Raw genomic sequence first — 21,877 nt, 5'->3', positions numbered from 1 at the left:
TAATATTAATGTTAAAAATCCATTATAAAGGTAAAATAATTCAATCCATAGTCTTAGTCAAAATGACCAAATGGACTGTTGATAATAGTCACGACCACATTTTCAAAATAAAGAAAGTAATAGATAATTAATAATTAATAGATAATTAATAATTAATAATTAAAAGTCGCCTCGTCCTTTATTTTCAAACTTGAAACAGGAAACTAAGAATTAATTGTGAAGGGCCTAACCAGGGATACTACAAAATGGATGCATGCTTGTATGACTTTTCAGACATTTGTTTGCAAATGAATTCTGCTGACTGTATCAAACCATTATTATAATTTATTTGCTTAGTCACTTGGCAAATAAAAACTTGTTTGAAGCATTTGCACAACAAAGATGGGTTATTTTTTGTTACTGAATATCTTATTTGTTTACAGATAATGATATGTGTACTTTGTAACTTCAAGAGTTTATTGACCTTACAAACAACCTACTACTACTAGTATACCTCCATGGTGTATCTATTATAGGCCTATGGTATAATATTAATCAGGTCCCTCAGATCGCAATGCCCAAACAACAAGCGAGTTAGCGGGAGCAGAGGCGCGTAGCGCTGATATTGAGCAGCTGCTGAGGTGCGCACCGTTGGCTGAATGCCGAGTCTTCAAGGAGGCTGATGAGCATGCAGCCAGGATCTGTGGTGGTTCACCAACCAGGCCCAGTGGCAGCGCTACAGTGGGGGAGAGGGGGAATTTTTTTCTTTCCCAAAATTACGTAAATTTCCACTTTTTGCGCATAATTTGTCGATTTTGCCCCTCCCCCTGAAATTGACTTTTCCCCCCATGCCCCCCCCAAAAAAAAATCCTGGTGCCACCACTGACCAGGCCACCAACCCTCGACTCTGCCTAAACCTCAGCATAGAAAGTACTAATGTATGTATATAGGTTAGGCAAAGTAAAAAATAAAATATGTTTCTTGTCCAGGTTTTGGAAAAATAGGAGGATAGGGCATTTTATTTTTTATTGAAAAAATGCCCTAAATTGCCCTATTTAGACGCTTTTTATCCTTTTTATAGCGTAAAGATTAGAGGCTGAAAAACATGAAGAGGCTCTTTTTATTTTGTTGTTTTGACATGTCAACCCCTCTGGTCATCACAAAACACTTCACAAATGCTTTTAAATACTATTGTAAAAGTCTCTCTAGTATCTTTACAAAAAGTTATGACAGAAGGATTGCAAAAGAAAAAAAGAAAAATGCAAAATCTTCAAAAAAGGAAGCGGGAGGGGACGAGAAACATGTTTTTTTTTATTTACTTGGCCTTAGATTGTTTGTGGATAGTGCAGATTTTATACAGAAGCTCTTTTACTTGAGCTATGGCAAATTAACCTCATAGCAACAGAATCTGACAGTAATGCTGGCCTTGATAAAGCTGTATGGCATTTGTGATCAAAAAATGTACCTGCTGTGATAAAACTTTCAAAATATGGTATTGAGCATATGTATTGAGGTACTGACAACTTTTCTAGGCAGGAATTGGGCCATATATAAAGAAAGTTTTGCTACTTTGCAACACAATAGAAAACCTAAATGCAAAACGAGATCCTGTAGGTGGCTCCGAGGTGGCTTAAAAACTAAATGCAAAATGAGGTTTTTAAAAATATTGTTTCCAGAGTCAAGATGCAGGTATCATTATTAAGCCTCATATCACTTATTTAGACTTTATTTATTGTCGAATAAGTGCAGAGTAGGTTTATATGAATATTGAATGTTAGACCAAAGTAGCTCAAAGTACATGTACTATACACCTGATCCGTGAACTTGTCTTTTTTAAAGACAAATTCTTGTTGAATATGAGCCGGCCAATTATCCTCTTTGTTTTCAAGACAATACCCATCATTTCAAAAGGGAGTGCCCACCCCTGGTCCATGGGGAAGGGGGGAAAGTTACAGCAACAAAATATCAAAAACTGAATACAAGTATAAAACATTAATTAAAGTAAAAAAAACAACATCTAGGGTATACATATTTATTGGACTTAGGCCTATTTATTTGACCTAAATAAAATCCAAAATTTAATTTAAAGATTTAATTTAATTAAAATGTTCATTCAAAAGCACTTTTAATTCCAGATTTTAAGGTTATTTTCCTCCTTTTCCTTGCTTGTACATGTCTTGGTGTATTATGTGCTTCATATATTATGTGGTCCAATATATGTCAAAGGTTGCATTTTCTTGTGTTTCCAGATTATAGTTACCATGGTTACTGAGGAATTTAGCTTGCCCTTGGCCATGACCCATATCAAAACTCAGTAGTAGCCATGTAGAGGGGCATCAACCTCCATTTTTTTCTGTAGATCTGAAATTCCAAGTGTCACTACAGTGTATTAAATTGCCCTGAGAATTGCCATTATTAAAAGGTTGGTCTGAACCCTGGAATTATGGAAACTTTCGGGCCTCATAACTGCTAAATTGTTGGTCTAAAGCTCTCGTCACACGGTCAATCTTTACATCAAACTTGGCTTCAAATTTCGATTTGACAGATATTTGATGATCCTAACCAAACCCAGTCACACTATCAAATATTTGCATCAAATGTTTTTGAAATATTGTGGTATTAGCAGGGCCACTGTATTAAGAGAAAGGGACACTCTTAATAGTCCACATGTTGTATTATGTCTTTATATACTCATACTGTTGATTTTGCCTTTATGTCTTGTTCTGTAAAATTAAATTAATATTATAGGCCTATTAGATTAAAAAATAAACATGTTAAAATAAAACATTTAACAAACTTTGAAACTGTATAGGCCTACTATTAAAATATACAGTTTCCTTTCTGTTAAAAATCTAACTATTAAAGTAGAGGGCCTATACAAAGTATTAGTATTAGGCTTTACATTGTTTTTCATACAGATGTTTACGCATAGCCCTTAGCACAATGCTATACCATTAAATTAGGCCTACACTTTAAAAATAAAAATGTGTGGATCCTGAGGAGGATCTATTTATTTTTTATCAAAAGATAAGCGTAAACACCCATATAGGTGATATAGGCCTATGAATTGAACATAGACATATAGCCTGAGTTTAAGGAGGAGGTCTTTTTGTTTTATTGTTCTGATAGGCAAGCCTCATCTAATGATTAAGACCCTTCCAGAAGTGTTTCTTGGCTATATAGAAAGTATCTTTATCTTAATATAATCCTCACTTTGATGTTCCAAAGAACCTCCTCCTCTCAAGTACAGGTAGTGTTTAATGTTTTACCTCTAGACATGATGATACTAGTTTCTATGCACAAACATTGAGCAACTTACCATGCAGCAAAACAAAATTCTGTACTCTTTCTATAGATACTGATACAGTGACACTGATATTATATTGACTATGTCAAAATTTTCTGTGAAAATCCCTCAATCTACCCACATTCTTGTTCTATAATTGGCTCATGATTCCCTAGGTAATGTAAAATTTGAAGGAAAAATAGAACATGTTGTATTTTCTTGCAAACTATTTTGACATTCCTGTAACCCCAAATTGTGTAAAGATTGACCAAACAGTGGCAGTTACACGGTCAAATTTGTCTTCAAACTGCTATGAACCAGGTGCAGGCAATTTATCATTGCCATTCCCTATGGAAGTATGTTGGCAAAGATTGACCGTGTGACGAGAGCTTAAAGTATATAAAAGTATACATATTTAGAATGGCAAAGACTTGATAAGTTCATCTGTGAGGTCAAATTTGGGCCAAAATGCCATTTTTGGCCCCAAATCCCAATAATAATGGTTTTTGGCCCACTTCTTTTTCGTGCAACGTAACAAAAACATTCTTGGGCCAAAATATTTTTTTTATTAATTTTTAAAAACTAGATAAAAATATCTAGGAGCCGTTTTTTAATTTTTTTGAATTTTGACCCGGGAGATTAGGTTGTTTTACTCGCCAGCAGGACTTGCCATAAAAATCTTAACTCTCTGGCGGGACTTGCCGTAAAATTGTAACATGCCAGCAGGACTTGTCGTATTCTCAGCAGGGGTCACTCTTTAATCTCTGCAGGGGGTAACTTGCCATTCTAACTCGCTTTCATCTAATTCGCCCATTTTTAACTCACCATTTACCTGTCCCGTACATTAGATAGTTAAAGAGCTTTTTGCTTCAAATTCATCCGTGCAAATTAAATTTCTATGCATTTCTTTTTAAAGCAGAGCAAAATGACACAATAAAGCAGAATTATCCAAAAATTTTGCAGCATAACTTTGTTCAAAGATAGTACGTTGTTGTAGCACATAGGAAATGTTTAAGCCGCAAAAATGCAAGCACCTTGCTTGAAACAAAACTACCTAAAAATGCTCTTAAGAAGTTAGTAAGAGTATTTGAATTCACAGACGGTCTGTGAATTCAGAGGAATCTGTGAATTCACAGTGAACGATGCATTGCGCATGCGTGCATTCCACATGGTGTGATGACACAATCACGTTAAGTGATACATAAGCAGGGTTCGAATTCGGCTGTATCGCATACATGTAGCAGTTTGCTCCTTATTTTGAAGCAACTGCTACCCAATTTTGCATTTGTATAGCACCTTTTATAGTGCTTTAGTATATGGAAGTATCCTGATTATGATGAATTAGCCAAAAACTGCTACACAAAATTTTTAAACTAATTCGAACCCCTTACATAGGCATGCTTTAGTTGGCCGGGCCAACGAAAGACCAGTGGCTACCGGTCGCCGACCTACTGCTTAGCATGCGAGGGGTCTTGGGTTTGAATCCTGACAAGAGCTAACAACTTCTTTGTTTGTTTTCTCTCTTTATTCCTTCCTTCTTTCCCTTCCCGTCACCAAAAAGCCAATGGTCAGCGGGATGGGATTGTGTGAACAAGTATCAGTGTTAAGGATGACTTTGCCCTTCTATCCCCTATTCCAGAAAAATACAGAACTAATTTTTTTGGATTAAAAAAGTATTATCCTGTTTTGCCAAATGAAACATAGCTAAATCCTAATCCTTTAGTTAGTCCTAACTAGCAATAAAAGTAAAATTTTAATATTTGGCCAATTTTTTGAACTAAGGGTCAAAAACATGTGTTTTTAGGGTGTTTTTCGTATGCTGTGACGATCAAGCCCAAATACTTGTCCTAAGACTAATTTCAGTTTATGCATTCTAATTTTTGGAAAAGACATGTTTCATTCTTATAATCAATCATTGAATTACGGCAGGTTCGTTTTGCATACCTGCATACTGCATATTTCTAGAGTTTCTTAGTGGCGAGTTGTAAGCATCAATTGTTGCAAGATTGGGCATATATCGTAAACAAAATATAAACACATATGATATAAACATTTTTGTTTGACCGCAGACATCTTAGAATTTGCAAGAGCTAGATGCTATAGATTAGATTGGATGACTGTGCAATGCTCGAGCTCTGTGTTATGAGTATGAATTAATTTTCTAGGTGTCTGCATCTCAATTTGGAAAAACATTCAGTCTTAAATGATTCAGTCAGCATCACCTTAACATAAACTATTTCATTTAGCACATGGCTGTTCTGTTCTTGCCTTCTTGACAAATATTCTCCAAAACAAAATACACATTGTTTATGTCAATTATGAGTGTAGATTTGTGACATCATATCCCATAATGCCTATCTTTGGATGGTCTATGCTTATACCCCGGTACTACAGTATTAAGGTGGAATGTCCCACTGAATGATGGGACATAATATGAAATCCAGATTTTTGAGCTATGACCTGACACCATAAAGACATCTAAAAAAACATGCCAATATTGGAAATAGTTTGAGTTCAAAATATATAACCTGAACCCTAACATTTGGTGAAGCAGCATTGGGGGAGGGGTATAATTTAAACTTAGTATCATGTAAAATTTGCATTGTTAGTAGTTTCAATCTTTTCCTAATCTTCAGGAAAGTCCTTCAGTAGGAATGTCCCTTTTCTTTTCTCTTCTAAAACATTATTAGGGTTAAACCCCTTAGAAAAGACTTGGAAGTGATTATTGTTACTTTAATATTAATAAACTTATTTAGGTCTATGTATGAAGTTTTCCTATAAAAGCATTCCAAAATATTTGAAAAATCTAATCTGACAAATCTCAGAAATTGAGGAGGGAGGATACGAGAACCAAAACATTGATTTTTTTTTTCGCCCAAAATGGTGCCATGCAATTCATAAAAGTAAACATTTGATAAAGGTGAGGCTGCCTCTTTTTGTTATTCAATTCTATTATGGGGCTCATCAGTAAAGTTACTTCCTGTTTTATAAATGATACAATACATTGCTTGTTTGCAATGATACAATTTAATACAAAAACGAAATGGTAGATAAACCATACACATGTGGTTAGAGGAAAGTTTGGATAAAGATTAATGATCATCCCTTGGGGAGGTCCAGTGAAACTGTTAAGGTGACAGTGCATCTACTACATATCTTGGGTTCTTTTTCCCCAATTTATATTATTGAAATTAAAACATAACACTCATTAACCTATCAAAATGAAAAATATCATGAAATTAAACTGAAGTGCATACACACCCATCCACCTCTCTCCATACACGCCACCACCTCAAAGTTCGCACCAACATCACCAAAACATGCTCTCCAAATAATGTAGCTTTAATATACTCGCCACTAAGAAACTCTAAAAATATGCAGTATGCAGGTATGCAAAACGAACCTGCCGCATTGAATTAAGGTAAGACAAAAAGTGAAAATTTGAGCAAAATTTCGGCATATACTCAAGATTTTGAATGCTTAGACTTGTGCCAAGTCTTTGATTTTTTGTGACTCGATTGTCAGAAAACATGCCAAAAATGCATGTTTTTGGCTCTTTTTTCAAGAAATTAGTAAAATAGTGAACTTTTTCTTTTATCCCCAGTTAGGACTAATTAAAGATTAGGATTAAGCTTTATTTCATTTGGCAAAACAGGATAATATTTTTTTAATCCCAAAAAATTAGTTCTGTATTTTCTGGAATAGGGAGTAGTACCAGCCCCTGTGATCATCGCTATTGCGTAGTTTATCACTGTGGCATGATTAAATAGTATTATGATGAGTTTGGAGAAGAACTGGCCAAAAGGGCTAATTATCAGTAATTAGGCTATTTGTGGTTGGGTCTAATCATCTTTTTCTTACCAAAATTCCAGAACTAAGACCTACATATACACGCGTATTGCCTGAGGCATGTCGTGCGAGGCATGTCATGCATGAATGGTTGCCTGTCATGTATGTATACACTTTCTCACCTTCACTGTGACTTTTCAAACACAGATTGTGTTTCAAAATATAATCAAAGCTGGTCAATGGTAACTATTTATATAAATGAGATGTCAATGGCAGGGACTTGGGGTGATAGATCCCATAGAATGCTATTGCTACAATTTACCTTGGAGCCTGGGAAATACCTTTTGATCAAGAATGCATGAAGGTACCATTCATCAAGCTGGTTGGGTTGATTGATCATCAGGTGATGAATCAGACCATGCAAGGTGTTTGAACTGATGGTGTCAAAATGTATTGTTTACACATTTGTAGCTCACACTGCAACAGTACATGATCTTGCCTAGCCAAGAGCCAAATGTGGGCAAAATAACAAGCTCTCTGATTACCTAGCTGGGGGGTTTACACCCCCCAGCTAGGTACTGTAATGCTCTCCGATTCTTCTTTCTTTCTTACCTAGCTGGGGGGTTTACACCCCCCAGCTAGGTACTGTAATGCTATCCGATCTTTCTTCTTTCTTCTTTCTGGCAATAAATTTCAAAATGCTTCTCCTCCTACATGTTACACCCTACAGTTACGTAACTTGCACATATGTATCGGCTATATCCAGTGCCCATAGGGTCTAAACAGAATTGGGGTAAATAGTCATTAAGGGGCATTTCCGTATTTAACCAAATACCTTCAAAATGCTTCTCCTGCCACATATTATATAGTACAATGATGTCATTTGCATATATGCATCGGCTATACCCCACGCCTAGAACTTGCTTACAGAATTGGGGTCAAATGTCATTAAAGGGGCAAAATCTTACAATTGCATTATCTGGACATCTGTAAGGGGTATGGGGCTCAAACTCGGTGACAACAAATCTCATGACCAGGGGAACAATTTGCACAGGTCAGGTCAAAGGTCATGCAGAGGTCAAATTTTAGAAATGAATTTCCTGGACATCTGTAAAGAGTGCACGGGGCTCAGACTTGGTGACAACAAACTTAATGATAAGGGGGACATTTTGGAACACTTTGCAGGGGTCAGGTCAAAGGTTATCTGGGGTCAAATCTTATAATTTCATTTTCTGGATATCTGTAAGGGGTATGTGGCCCAAACTCTGTGACAACAAATCTCATGATCAGGGGAACATTTTGCAGGGGTCAGGTCAAAGGTCATACAGAGGTCAAATCTTATAAATGTATTTATACATCTGTAAGGAATACGGGACTCAAACTCGGTGACAACAAACCTCATGACCAGGGGAACATTTTTGGAACATTTTGCAGGGGTCAAATACCTCCACAACACCAACACGCCCCAGCTAGGTTTGTGGTCTATGACCACCATTTGCCACTAGTTCTTCTTCTTCTTCTTCTGGCAACAAACTTCAAAATGCTTCTCCTCCTACATGTTACACCCTACAATTACGTAACTTGCACATATGTATCGCCTATATCCAGTGCCCATATGGTGCAAACAGAATTGGGATCAAATGTCATTAAAGGGGCATTTTCGGTATATAACCAAATATCTTCAAAATGCTTCTTCTGCCACATATTACATATTACAATGACGTTATTTACACATGTGCATCGGCTTTACCCAGTGCCCATACCTTGCACACAGAATTGGGGTCAAAGGTCATTAAGGGGGTAAAATCTTACAATTGCATTATCTGGACATCTGTAAGGAGTATGGGGCTCAAACTCGATACAATAAATCTCATGACCAGGGGAACAGTTTGCGGGGGTCAGGTCAAAGGTCATGCAGAGGTCAAATTTTAGAAACGCATTTCCTGGACATCTGTAAGGAGTGCAGGGCTCAAACTTGGTGACAACAAACTTAATGATCAGGGGAACATGTTGGAACACTTGCAGGGGTCAGGTCAAAGGTTATCTGGGGTCAAATCTTTATAACTTCATTTTCTGGATATCTGCAAGGGGTATGGGGCTCAAACTCAGTGACAACAAATCTCATGACCAGGGGAACATTTTGCAGGGGTCAGGTCAAGAGGTCATGTAGAGGTCAAATTTTCTAAATGCATTGTCTGGACATCTGCTAGGGGTACGGGGCTCAAACTCCACAACAACAAACTTACTGACCTGGGGAACATTTTGGAACACTGTGCAAGGGTCATGTCAAAGGTCATCTGGGGTCAAATAGTAAAATTTCATTTTCTGGATATCTGTAAGAGGTACAGGGCTCAAACATGGTGACAACAAACCTCATGACCAGGGGAACATTATGGAACATCATGCATAGGTCAGGTCAAAGGTCATCTGGGGTCAAATCTTAGAATTGAATTTTTTGGACATCTGTTAGGAGTACGGGACTCAAACTCGGTGAAAACAAACCCCATGACCAGGGGAGCATTTTTGGAACATTTTGTAGGGGTCAGATACCTCCACAACACCAACATGCCCCAGCTAGGTTTGTGGTCTATGACCACCATTTGCCACTAGTTTATATTGGCACTGAACCACTACCAGAATTACCTTTAAATAGAGACTTTTCCTCCAACCCCCCCCAGTCGGGATGACCAGGCCCGTATGCATAATTTTTTTTTTTTTTAGGGTGCTGATTTTGAAAAAGAGGATTTTTTTTTCCAAGGGGGACAATTTTGTGAACCTTTTGGACCAAAAACGCTTACAAATTGTGATAATTTGAGACATTTTTATACTTTTGAAAATTGGGGGGGGGGGGCCTCCCTAAAACACCTTATGATCATGAGTTGAAACTGGTATACACCACCAGAAGGCCAAAAAATTGTTGTGATACCCTCAAGTGGGAAAATGGGAAGGCTGCAGGGTTCGAATTCGGCTGTATTGCATAGCAGTTTGCTCCTTATTTTGAAGTAAGTGCTACCCAATTTTGCATTTGTATAGCACTTTTTATAGTGCTTTAGTATATGGAAGTATCCTGGTTATGATGAATTAGCCAAAAACTGCTATGCAAAATTTTTAAATGAATTCGAACCCTGGGAGGCTGGGTCGTTTGGTCAATTTGTTTTAAAACCCACACTGCTTCTTCCATTAGTCAATTTTGACAAATGGATACTTGTCAAATAATCAATTTAAGACAAGCAATAAAATATTAGTTTTAAGTGAAAACTATTGATTTTTTTAAACATACGCTCGTATCTGTAAAAATTGTGATTCATATTTTATTGTACTGTCAAAAAAGGATTGTCAAGATGCAAATCTTACAAAATGGCACTTCCTGAAACATGTAAAAGAACATGCACCGGCGTGTCCAGGATCTTGGGCCCCTTTTTCAGAGTTATACGGGGGTGTGGGTGAGCTTAATGGCTAAAATCGCCAAAAAAATGGCTGATTTTACATGATTTTTAACAAAGTGCGGGGGCTTCAGCACCCAACACCCCCTGGTCAGGGCCGTCGCTAGAGGGGGGTGTGACACCCCCCCAATACACAATTTTGTCGGCAAAATTTTATTGCTGTCGGCAAAATCATGTGACTGTCGGCAAATGTAGTCAAAGGTATGTGTGATTGTCGGCAAATTGTGAGAGCCATATAAAAGATTAATCATGTGTTACGTAATTGTGTTGTTTTAATGTAATAGACCTACTGTGAATGTTATAGTAGTTACTAGTTTTGAAATTGTTTTGAAATTTTTTTGACTCCTACCCCCCCCCCCCACTTTTTAGATTTCTGAGCGCCGTCCTGGCTAAAAAAATTTTGGGTCAACAAATTACAAACAATTTCTGTCGGCAAACCATACTGTACACCCCCCGAATCATATTGGTCTAGCGACGCCCCTGCCACTGCATTGTAAGAAAGATTATAAGTGACTGTTAAACCTACCAATCATTGAGAACAAATCCGATGTGTAGTTACTTCCTTCTTTGCTGCTTATTCTTGATTTTTCTGTTGCTAGTACTCTTGCCACAGTCAAACCAAAGTAGGCACCAAAGGCGTGTATAACCATGGAGCCACCAACATCTACAGCCTAAAATACAATCAATATTAAGATAGTAAAAAGTACTGTGTTCAATGTAATAAGCGCCCCCTAGCAACTTTGTAACTTGTGTTACCGGTACGGTACTTTAAAACCATAATGTGTGATCGGAATTTTTCTTGAATTTTTACTTTATGAACGATTGTAATGCCCCTGTCAATTGCAGTCCACGCCCCCGGGGACCCAGGCAATAGCGGGGACCTAGCTGGGATTTAGCCTGGGATGTAACAGCTCATTGGGTCCCCGCACTGCCATGACGTAGCCGGGACTTATACGGGGATGTAATGCATCTTGAAAGGGCCGGAGATCTACCCAGGACGTTATAAACAGGAGTGTGAGAGGCCACAGACCAAAAACGAGGCAAAATCACTAAAAACAGCGTAAAATCAGGGTAAAAACGCTGAAAATAAAAGAAAAACGCGTAAATTTTGGCAACAAAAAAAGAGGAAATCAGCTGAAAAGAGGAACTCTCACATCCCTGTATAAAAGAGTCATCTCAACTGTGCAGGGTCGTAAGCGGGGGAAACACTGATCTGTTCTATCCATTTACTAGGGGAATCCAGGTTCTTTGATATGATTTGAGTCTCGGAATTCATGCACATTTTGTGATCTTTTCGGCGGTTGCCCCGGGGTTAGGGGCAGGGACTTGCCCGGAGATGTACAAGAAAATATTGCCCAAAATTATATTCCAAAATTAAATCCCCGATATCCCCGGGGGCAGGGACTGACAGCCGCATCATATCCATGTAAAAGACGCCAGAAGTGCTTTATCTGATCTTCCGATTGACCACCAATGCTTGTTCTATTTGGTTAATTGTATATGAATGTATATATGTGACCATCCATCTCAAACCGCTCGTAAAGTCGGCAAATTGTATTTCGAGTTACAGTGCAAAATATGCATAGAGGTTGTATTCATATCCCTAATATTTGTCCGACATGTTTCTCATTTTAGTCCAGTCAAACACCAATGTTTAATCCTATTGTTGAAGAGGATAATAAGCTTATAATAAGCATTAGTACAAAGCTTAAAGAGGAATCCAGTTGACCAGGCAAACTTTCAAGGGTAACCCAATTAAGTAGGCTTAAAATATAATCAAGCCAATGTTTAGTTATTGTTCACCTCTATACCAACAAACTTTACACAGCTCTATGTGTTTTCCAGATATTTATAGCGGCCTTCAAGTCTTTGTTTGCTTTGGCTAAATCCTGTTCAAGTGGTGGGTTTATACCAACAATGAGAGGACATTCCTGAACCTCGTTCAGTTGGGGATGATTTGAAGTGACCGCCAATTATGACCATTTGATATTTAATACCAGCAATGTGGAAAAAACGAAATAATGTAGTGCTAAAATAATGTACCCTTTTACTGAAGGAGCAAACTTTAACAAGTTATAACTCCACTTCTGGATATCGTTTGAAGTCAAATGATATATCATTGTTAAGCTTATGATATATATTTTCTAAACACGGAAGAAAACATTTTTGACCAGGGGCCGATTTTACGAGCGTTTCGACCTGGACGGTCACATATAATGATATTGACCAATACAAATTATTTTCTATTAATTCTAATCAATTATTTAGGGTGTTTCCGGCAAACACAAAATTATGCCTTATATGTTAGAAAAATAATTATCAAGCATGAATCACATGGTTTTATTTAAAACAAGCTCATATTGACCATAAAAACAAATAAAAACAGTCGGGTCTCAACACGCGATATTCAAAATTCCCGCGCCGAAATTGTCTAAGTGCAATGACGAAATGGTTATTTGTGCTCAATTGTCGTCAGCCTTCATTGTATTACTGGGATGTCATTGCACTCGACAATTTCGGTGCCCGGGAATTTTAGATGGATGTTTTTATTCGTTTTTATGGTCAATATGAGTTTGTTTCAAATAAAACCATGTGATTCGTGCTTGATAATTGTTTTTCTAACATAAGGCATAATGTTGTGATTGCCGGAGTCATCCTTTAATAGTTCATTGATAACGAGCATTGAAGCAGCATTGGTGGTCGATCCAAAGATTTAAGAAATTCGGCTGTGGTGCCGAATGATGTGGACAGTACCTACCCCAAATATCTCCAATGCAATGTACTCATTAACTACTGCAAGAATGACTTCAATGAATGCCATAATGATAAGCTGTAATGGTGAGATCTTCCCAAGCAAAGCTCCAAATGAAATGAGGACAGTTGCTGCTGTGAAATCAGCCAATATCATTCTGTGGAAGACGTAAAAAGAAAATTAAGTACCGTAGTTAATCTTTACTCTAATTTGTTGGATCTAGCTACACTATGGACCAGAATGATCTCATCTCCAATGGGTAAGTTCAATCTTCCATTAAACAATCAGAGCACAATATCTAACCCTAAAGTTTGGGTATGAGGTTTTTATCTGGACTCAGATGCAACTTTTAAAACTGCCTATTTGTTTACATTTATGAACTATTGTGACTGAATGCAATAATTTATGATGCTATAACTTGGTCCAGATGTGTAAAACAAATAAGGCTACACACATATACCATTTTACATTTTGTGAAATATTTTTACAATCGCACATTCCCAATTTGCGAATATTTACCTAGCCACCCCCCCAGCTAGGTACTGTAATGCTATCCATTCTTTCTTCTGGCAACAAATTGCACATTTTTTGCTCTAGCTCAGACATGCTTTGACCGATTTTGACCTAACTTGATCACAACCATCATTGGCCACGACCATACACGGCACCTGACTTTTAGTAGGTTAAAGGTTACAGAGGGGTCAAATAGGCTAAAAATGTGATTTCAGCTAAAATTCTTCTTCTCCTACATGTAACATTCTACAATGGCGTCACTTGACCATAAGCATCGGCTATACCCAGTGCCCAAAGGGAGTAAACAGAATGGGGTTCAAAGGTCATTAAGGGGACATTACAGGTATATAACCAAATACCTTTAAAATGCTTCTTCTACCACAAATTACATAGCACAAACACGTCACTTGCACATATGCATCGACTATACCCAGTGCCTATAACTTGTACACAGAATTGGGGTCAAAGGTCATTAAGGGGGTAAAATCTTTCAATTGCATTATCTGGACATATGTAAGGGATATGTGGCTCAAACTCATTGACAACAAATCTCATGACCAGGGAAAATTTTACAGGGGTCAGGTCATAGGTCATGCAGAGGTCAAATCTTAGAAATGCATTTTCTGGAAATCTGTAAGGGTATGGGGCTCAAACTTGGTGACAACCAACTTCATGACCTGGGGAAAATTTTGATACATTTGCAGGGGTCAGGTCAAAGGTCATCTTAGGTCAAATCTTAGAATTTCATTATCTGGACATCTGTAAGGGGTTCAAAGCTCAAACTCGGTGACAAACAAACCTCGTGACCAGGGAACAATTTGAAGGGTCAGGTCAAAGGTCATCTGGGGCTAAATCTTAGAGCTGCGTTATCTGGACATCTGTAAGAGGTATAGGTCTCACTCTCGGTGACAACAAACCTCATGACCAGGGGGACATTATTGAACATCTTGCAAGGGTCAAAGGTCATCTGGGGTCAAATCTTAGAATTGCGTGACAACAAACTTGATGACCAGGGGAAAATTTTTGGAACATTTTGCAGGGGTCAGGTCAAAGGTCATCTGAGGTCAAATCTTAGAATTGCATTTTCTGGACATCTGTAAGGAGCACGGGACTCAAACTCGGTGACAACAAACCTCATGACCAGGGAAATATTTTTGGAACATTTTGCAGGGGTCAGATACCTCCACAACACCAACAAGCCCCAGCTAGGTTTGTGGTCTATGACCACCATTTGCCACTAGTCTGTTTTTGGTCAGTTCTTCTTCTTTCTTCTGTCAAACTTTTAACAAGCCATCGTAGCCATATGCTTTAAGCCAATGTGACCATATTTGGTCACAAGGACCATTGGGTGGGGGCACAAATGTTACATGACCAACTAGGGGTCAAAGGTCATCCAAAGGTCATTATGGCCAAAATGTGATTTTCACTAAAAATGCTTCTTCTTCCACAAATTACATAACACAATGTCGTCACTTGCATACCTGCATCGCCTGTAGCCAGTGTCTAAAAGTTGTACAAAGAATTGGGGTCAAAGGTCATTAAGGGGATAAAATCTTACAATTGCATTATCTCAACATCCGTAAGGGGTATGGGGCTCAAACTCAGTGACAATAAATCTCATGACCAGGGGAAAATTTTACAGGGGTCAGGTCAAAGGTCATGCAGAGGTCAAATTTAAGAAATGCATTTTCTGTACATCTGTAATGGGTGCAGGACTCAAACTCTGTGACAACAAACTTAATGACCAGGGGAATATTTTGGAACACTTTGCAGGGGTCAGGTCAAAGGTTATCTGGGGTCAAATCTTATAATTTCCTTTTCTGGACATCTCATCTGTAAGGGGTATGTGGCTCAAACTCAGTGACAACAAATCTCATGACCAGGGGAACATTTTGCAGGGATCAGGTCAAAGGTCAAATTTTAGAAATGCATTTTACGAGGCTCAAACTCAGTGACAACAAACTTAATGACCAGGGGGAATATGTTGGAACACTTTGCAGGGGTCAGGTCAAAGGTTATCTGGGGTCAAATCTGATACCATAATTTCATTGTCTGTAAGGGGTATGGGAGCTTAATTTCGGTGACAAACAAACCTCGTGACCTGGGAAACATTAAGGTCAAAGGTCAGGTCAAACGGCCATTAAAGGGTTACATGCCTTGCGATTGTCAGGCGGCGGATGACATGATCGAGCCGGCAACTCGCGAAACCGCCCGGCCGTATGGCATTTTCCATGTACTCGGTTAGTTTTGTGGGGTTCATTATCGAACCCCAACGGTTTTAGCTTGTAATTATATTATTTATCAACATAGGCCTATTTGTTTGTGATATTTCAAGCGTTTTAAAATTTCAAAATAATCCCATTCAATTACACGGTTGACAATGAAAATTTACTGAATTTAGGGACTGCACGTCATACACCACCTGGCGATTGTCTGTGGATCTTACAATGAAAACCATGAATATAAGAACACAACTAGATTGAAACAACCAATCCACCCTGTGTAAGGTATTATATAAAAACAGGCTCTAGTCACAGCCAGTGGTGTAGCTGGAAGGAGGGGGGGAGGCGAAATTGCCCAGAGGCCGCATAAATTTTCAGGGATAAAATGGGGATGGCAAAGCTAGAGTAAAGTTTCGTCAAAATGACTAACAAGAGCACCAATGGCGCTGTGGCTCTGTGCTTTTTTGAATGTGAAAGTAATTGGAGTCTAATGCGCAACAGATGAAATCATTAATATGTGCCAGATCACATGCAATCATACATCTTGTTGGTTGGTAGCTGTATCTTATTTGCAGAGCATAATACATCCATCAATAATCAATATTTTAAGTGGAGTGGTTAGTAAGCTGTTATTGCTTTTGTTCTTTATGGTCTCATCTTATAAGTTAACACAATGACAATGAGTTGGTCGTGAAATTCTTGATATTATGAAGTGTTTATTATTGTGACTGACAGCATGTACGGTAATATTCAATAGTTAAGACAAGGCGGTTCTCGAACCACGAGTCTCGCCTGCTTTCGCGATTACTTTTGGTAGAAGTAAATGAACCTGCAACAACCCATGATGATTTGCCTGTTCAATTTGAACTTGATTGGACCAATATTGAAATTTGACCTTTGACCCGTAAATTTTCGGCTGGGCACAATTACCTGGCTGATGGCGACTGTACCCACCAAGTCTCATCCCCATCCGACAGTTTTTACTAATTTGACCTCAGATGACCCCTAGTGACTCCGAAATGACCTTCCAAAAATGTATCTCTAAATGTTGACTGTACACACTAAGTTTCATGCCCATGTGACAGTTTTTAGTAATTTGACCTCAGATGACCCATGGGTGACCTCGGATGACCTTCTAAAACATTTAACACTGAATGTTGACTGTACCCACTAAGTTTCATATCCAGATGAGGTTTTAGTAATTTGATCTCAGATGACCCCTGAGTGACCTTGGATCCATTACATGAAAGTTCCCATAATGCAGCTTTGGCTCAAGTATGGTTGCAATTGGATGTGAACTGTGTCATTTGACACCACTCGGGGTCATGGTCATACCTTCTTGGGATTTCGCGATATGAAATTGAAAAGGACAACCAAAAATATCGACCCGGGTCTTGTGTGTCACCCCCAGGTGGGAAAATATTTTTATTATATTCTTTACTTTTATCTCTTTCATTTAACACCAGTCAGGTGGGGGGGGGGGTCATACCTTCGTGGCATTTCGAGATATGTCCATTTCAGACCAAAAGGTTAGTCATAGTCAGTAAGTAACTAAGTATTACACTAAGGCCAAAAAAAAATTTTTTTTTTTTTTTAAACCTTAAGTTTTTAAAAATCCCCTCAAATATTAAATAATACTTCTTCAATTAGGAGACATTTGTCAATTTTGACTTCTGGATACCTGTTAGACATCAATTAAAGACTAGTCTCTCAATAAAATATTAATTTAAAGTGAAAAACTTTGATTTTTTGAACAAATCTGTAAAAATCATCATTCAAAAAAAACAAAAAAAACAATTGCTCCCCTGATTTTCCAGGATTTAGGGTCGGGCGGTTGAGGTCAACACAACAAATTTTTTTTTGGCCTAATAGTCCATTCACTATAAGATGGCACATGACATTTGGAAAAGTACACAGGTTCCCAGGGGAGTCAAAGGTCAAATGGTATACGGTAAAAAAATTTTGGAACAGTAGCTTTTAGTGAATGTTGCCACAACTTGAACATGTCCTTTTCTGAAACAAAATGATTGAAATCTTTTAAATAATTATTGAAAAGAGAACTGGGTCATGTGCCATCTTGTAATGCATGGTTCAGCAAAAATCCTGGTTTTAGGTACATTTGGGTTTTTTATGGGCAAGGTCAAGAGTTAAAAAGTCACCAAATATTTAGGTCAATATACTTGGCCTAAATTTGACCCAGAATTTTTACATAATTTGGATGAGTTGATCCAACTTCAAACATACAGTTATGATAAAAAGAATTTTAATGGGAATGTTTTAATTTTTTATTTATCACATATCATAAAATTACAGTTCAATGATAACAACATTAAGGGGTACTACACCTGGCCAATTTTGCCTATTTTGCATTTTTCTCAAAAATTATAGCACATTGGTGGCAAGTAAGATATGTATATTATAGGGGCTAGGAGTACAACTACTGTACTGAAAATTCAGCAACACAAAGCAAGTAGTTATTGATTTATTGATCAAATATTGGTTTCCCTCATTTTTGACTGTAACTCCACAACTGTTGTCTGTGCTGAAATAAAATTTCCAGTGCAGTAGTTGTAGTCCTTGCCCCTATAATATACATATCTTACTTGTCCCCTAATGCTTTATAATTTTGAAAAAATGCAAAAAATAAACATAAAATTGGGCAGGTGTAGTACCCCTCTAAGAACTACTTTAATAAAGTAATTTAAAAGACATCGAAAACAAGTTGCACACAAAATATTGACTTTCACCAAATATTGCAAAAAACATCAAATTAACAAATTTAAATATTTATACTAAATTTCAAAATATGACAAAATATCAGCTGCAGCAGACTATGGTACTGAATCAAATATGCCAGATATGAATCAAACATGTATGATCAATATTGCTGACAGCTTTCCTAAACCATGCACAAACCCTCTGATCACTGAAGTCCCAGAGACTGCCCCAGTGGGGTAGGAGTGTCATAGCGGCAGTTTTACCACACCGATCTGAAAATTGAGAGAATCCCATAGAAAAACTGCTGAAAAATGGCTTGTGCCAGTGTCCGAATTAAGAAAATAAAAGGGGTTGTCCCACGGACAAACAGGTTCTAATTTCTGGTTGTCCACCAAAGTTTTTGGTTGTCCGTAAGCTGCCACAATCTGAAACAACTACATGTGACCAATAAAGTGGAATGAGTGTAGTCAATTTATGAACAATTACTCTTAAATATTTAACAATTCATCAGTTGTGTCAGGTTTGAGCAAACAAATATGTTGAGTGACTTTTGGCTGTAGATCTTTGGTTGTCCGCCGGACAACTAGAGCATTATTTTTGGTTGTCTGGTGCATGTTTTGGTTGTCCCGGGCGAACGGACAACCAAAATTTTGAACACTGGCTTGTGCCCACCGTATCAGGGGCCAGGTGCCCCAATCATGGTTGGCGCCCCATCCTTAGGATGATGCCTGCTACTCCACCTCAACCCCCCTCTCAGTAGACCCCGCCTGCCACTTAGGCCTTTTAGGGCCCCAAGGGCTGTCCATGACCTCACTGGCTTGTCAAATCGTTTCTGCATGCTGGACATGACAATTGCTTCAAATTCGCACTCTGCTTCAAAAAGGGCAAAAAGGCTTCAGCATGTGGACGTGACAATTGCGTAAAATATCCACTCTGCTTAAAAAGGCCCAGCAAAAAGGACAAAAAGGTTACTATGTACTTCTACCCTGACTACCCCGTCACATGACTGATCACATGTCTATTTTCTCTATAGGCTCATAGATCTGTGATGTGTCATTTGTCCCCGGGGCATTTGTCATTCCAAATATGGATAATCAACAAACAAATCCAAGTATTCCTGTTTTGTTCACCAAACTTCACCTTTTGCTATTGTTAATGTGGATCCTATTAAACTATAGACTGTAAAAATTTTTTTGGTACAATGCTTTTTTGTTGTTGCTTATAGGCCTGTAACTTACAGCCAATAAAAGTATAATACCCAAAGATACATAATAATACTCAATGACCTGGTCTGATTTCAAAGCAATGGCCTACCACGATTCGCCAGCGAAGTACCATAAAAAATACCAAGTCTGGAATTTAAAAAAAAATTGCATTTCCGCATCTGTTTTCAAACCACTTGTGAGCTTTGAGACCAACCTTTTTTTTTGTTTGGCCTTAAACAACTAAACATCACACCAATTTTTATTTATTTAAATAGAAATTTTTGTCCAGACAACAAAGATACCAGTTGCATTGTAAAATATTTTGTTAAAAAAGAAAATGAAAGATCAGAAATTTTGTATCAAATCTATCTACAATGCAACTTGTCAGTAATTGAAGATATGCTGCAAAACTAGATTATTAATCAGGTAGCGCCAGTCTTGTCATTCTCACAAAAGTTACTAAGTCTTTGATTTATTGGGGAAAGAGGGTAGGTATCTGTGTTTGATCAACCGCCATCTTGTGTGATATATTGCTGCATATCTGGTCTATATACTCACGAATGCTCCTGCCCACACAGGGTCGGATCCAGGAATTTTTGATAAAGGGGCGCCTTTTGGTCGACGACGAAAACAATGTGTTAAAGGGGGTTACCCCCTCGAAAACTCAACGGTTTTGGCCCATTGTTTGCTGTTCATGGCCGAATTTGTTCCTTTTTTTTAAATTTCTTACAATTTTTGTATTTTTAAGTTACCGGCGCCCGTTGCTGGTCAAAAAATAGAGGGGGCGCCCGCCCGCTGCGCCCCCCCCCCTAAATCCGCCCCTGCCACTCTCTATTGTTATGCATATAAACAAACAAAAAGTAACTACCCCCCTTAAATAATGACCATTATTCAAAAACGGGCGATTGTATTGCAAATCTGTAAAATGTGTTGGAAGCAGAATTTATTTCTGCACATTTTGATACTTTATTTGTAGCAATTGACTAAATATTGACGTCACAGCATACATTTAAAAAATCAATGTAACCCAAGATTTGAAAGTTGCAGTCAATTGTATTGATTTTGTATTCAGTATAATGGAAGGAAATCTGTGGAATGATATCTGAGTGTTTTTGTATAAATGTAAGCAACTTTCAAATCTGGACCTCACTACATTAAATTGACCGGCGGTGTTTTATTGTTTTCTGGGCTATCGTATCAAATGAGGTGTCAAAATGCGTAGAAATAAATTCTGCTTCCAACACATTTTACAGATTTGTAATACAATAGCCCCTTTTTGAATAATGGCCATTATTTAAGGGGGGTTAGTTACTTTTTTTGAGATGTTTAGTTGTGCTAGAAGTTGATCCATACATGTTGAAATTGACACAATTCTGAGGTACACCTTTTTCACCCATGTAGGCTCCAGCCTGGGTGATATTGCATTCAGTCAAGACCATTCCCTTTGAACCAAAATCTAGGCTACTTTGAAATGAAGTAGGCAAGCCTCCAAATAAGCAGATCTGGACCATGAGCCACACAAGTGGAAAAGTGGCTCCCGATCCTGTGATTATCTAGTGCAAGCCTTCTCAACTAGTTTAAATTTGAAGTGCCAACTGGAAAATTTTAGTGATCATGAAGTGCCAACATGTCAAGGGAGGACTCTGCGAGGTAGCGCGTATGCATAGCGGGTAAGGTGCAGTGGTGCTTTATCGGGAGTCCACGGGGCAGCGCAACAAGCTCAGTGGATTTTAAGGTTTTTAAAAGGCCCAGATTGGGTATTTTTCACCCCTTTTTTGTTCAAGATTTATGTGAAAAAGTTACCTTGCGCTACTTCGTGCACCACTTCGACTGACTCCAAGCACCACAAGTGGCGTGCACACCGCCAGTTGAGAAGGCCTGATTTAGTGAACCAGGAGCCATTTTTATGTTATTTTATGTCATTTAAATGTTAATTGTACACATAAAATACAAAACCCGCTTTAACTACC

General features: G+C 38.0%; 1 protein-coding gene across 1 annotated transcript in view; it reads right to left on the bottom strand.

The window, feature by feature from the left end:
- The window catches only part of LOC140169664 (ammonium transporter Rh type B-like), a 95,054-nt gene that overhangs the window by 25,061 nt on the left and 48,116 nt on the right, over positions 1–21,877 (bottom strand). The window contains exons 3-4 of the mRNA XM_072192950.1: positions 13,256–13,406; positions 11,024–11,168 (exon numbers count right to left, since the gene is read on the bottom strand). Of these exons, the coding sequence (XP_072049051.1) occupies positions 11,024–11,168; positions 13,256–13,406 (296 nt within the window). The remainder of the gene's footprint in view (positions 1–11,023; positions 11,169–13,255; positions 13,407–21,877) is intronic.

This window comes from Amphiura filiformis, chromosome 14 (assembly GCF_039555335.1).
Source record: "Amphiura filiformis chromosome 14, Afil_fr2py, whole genome shotgun sequence".
NCBI classification, from domain to species: Eukaryota; Metazoa; Echinodermata; class Ophiuroidea; order Amphilepidida; family Amphiuridae; genus Amphiura; species Amphiura filiformis.
The sequence above is the reverse complement of the archived record's forward strand: the minus strand, read 5'-3'. Positions and strand labels throughout refer to the sequence as shown.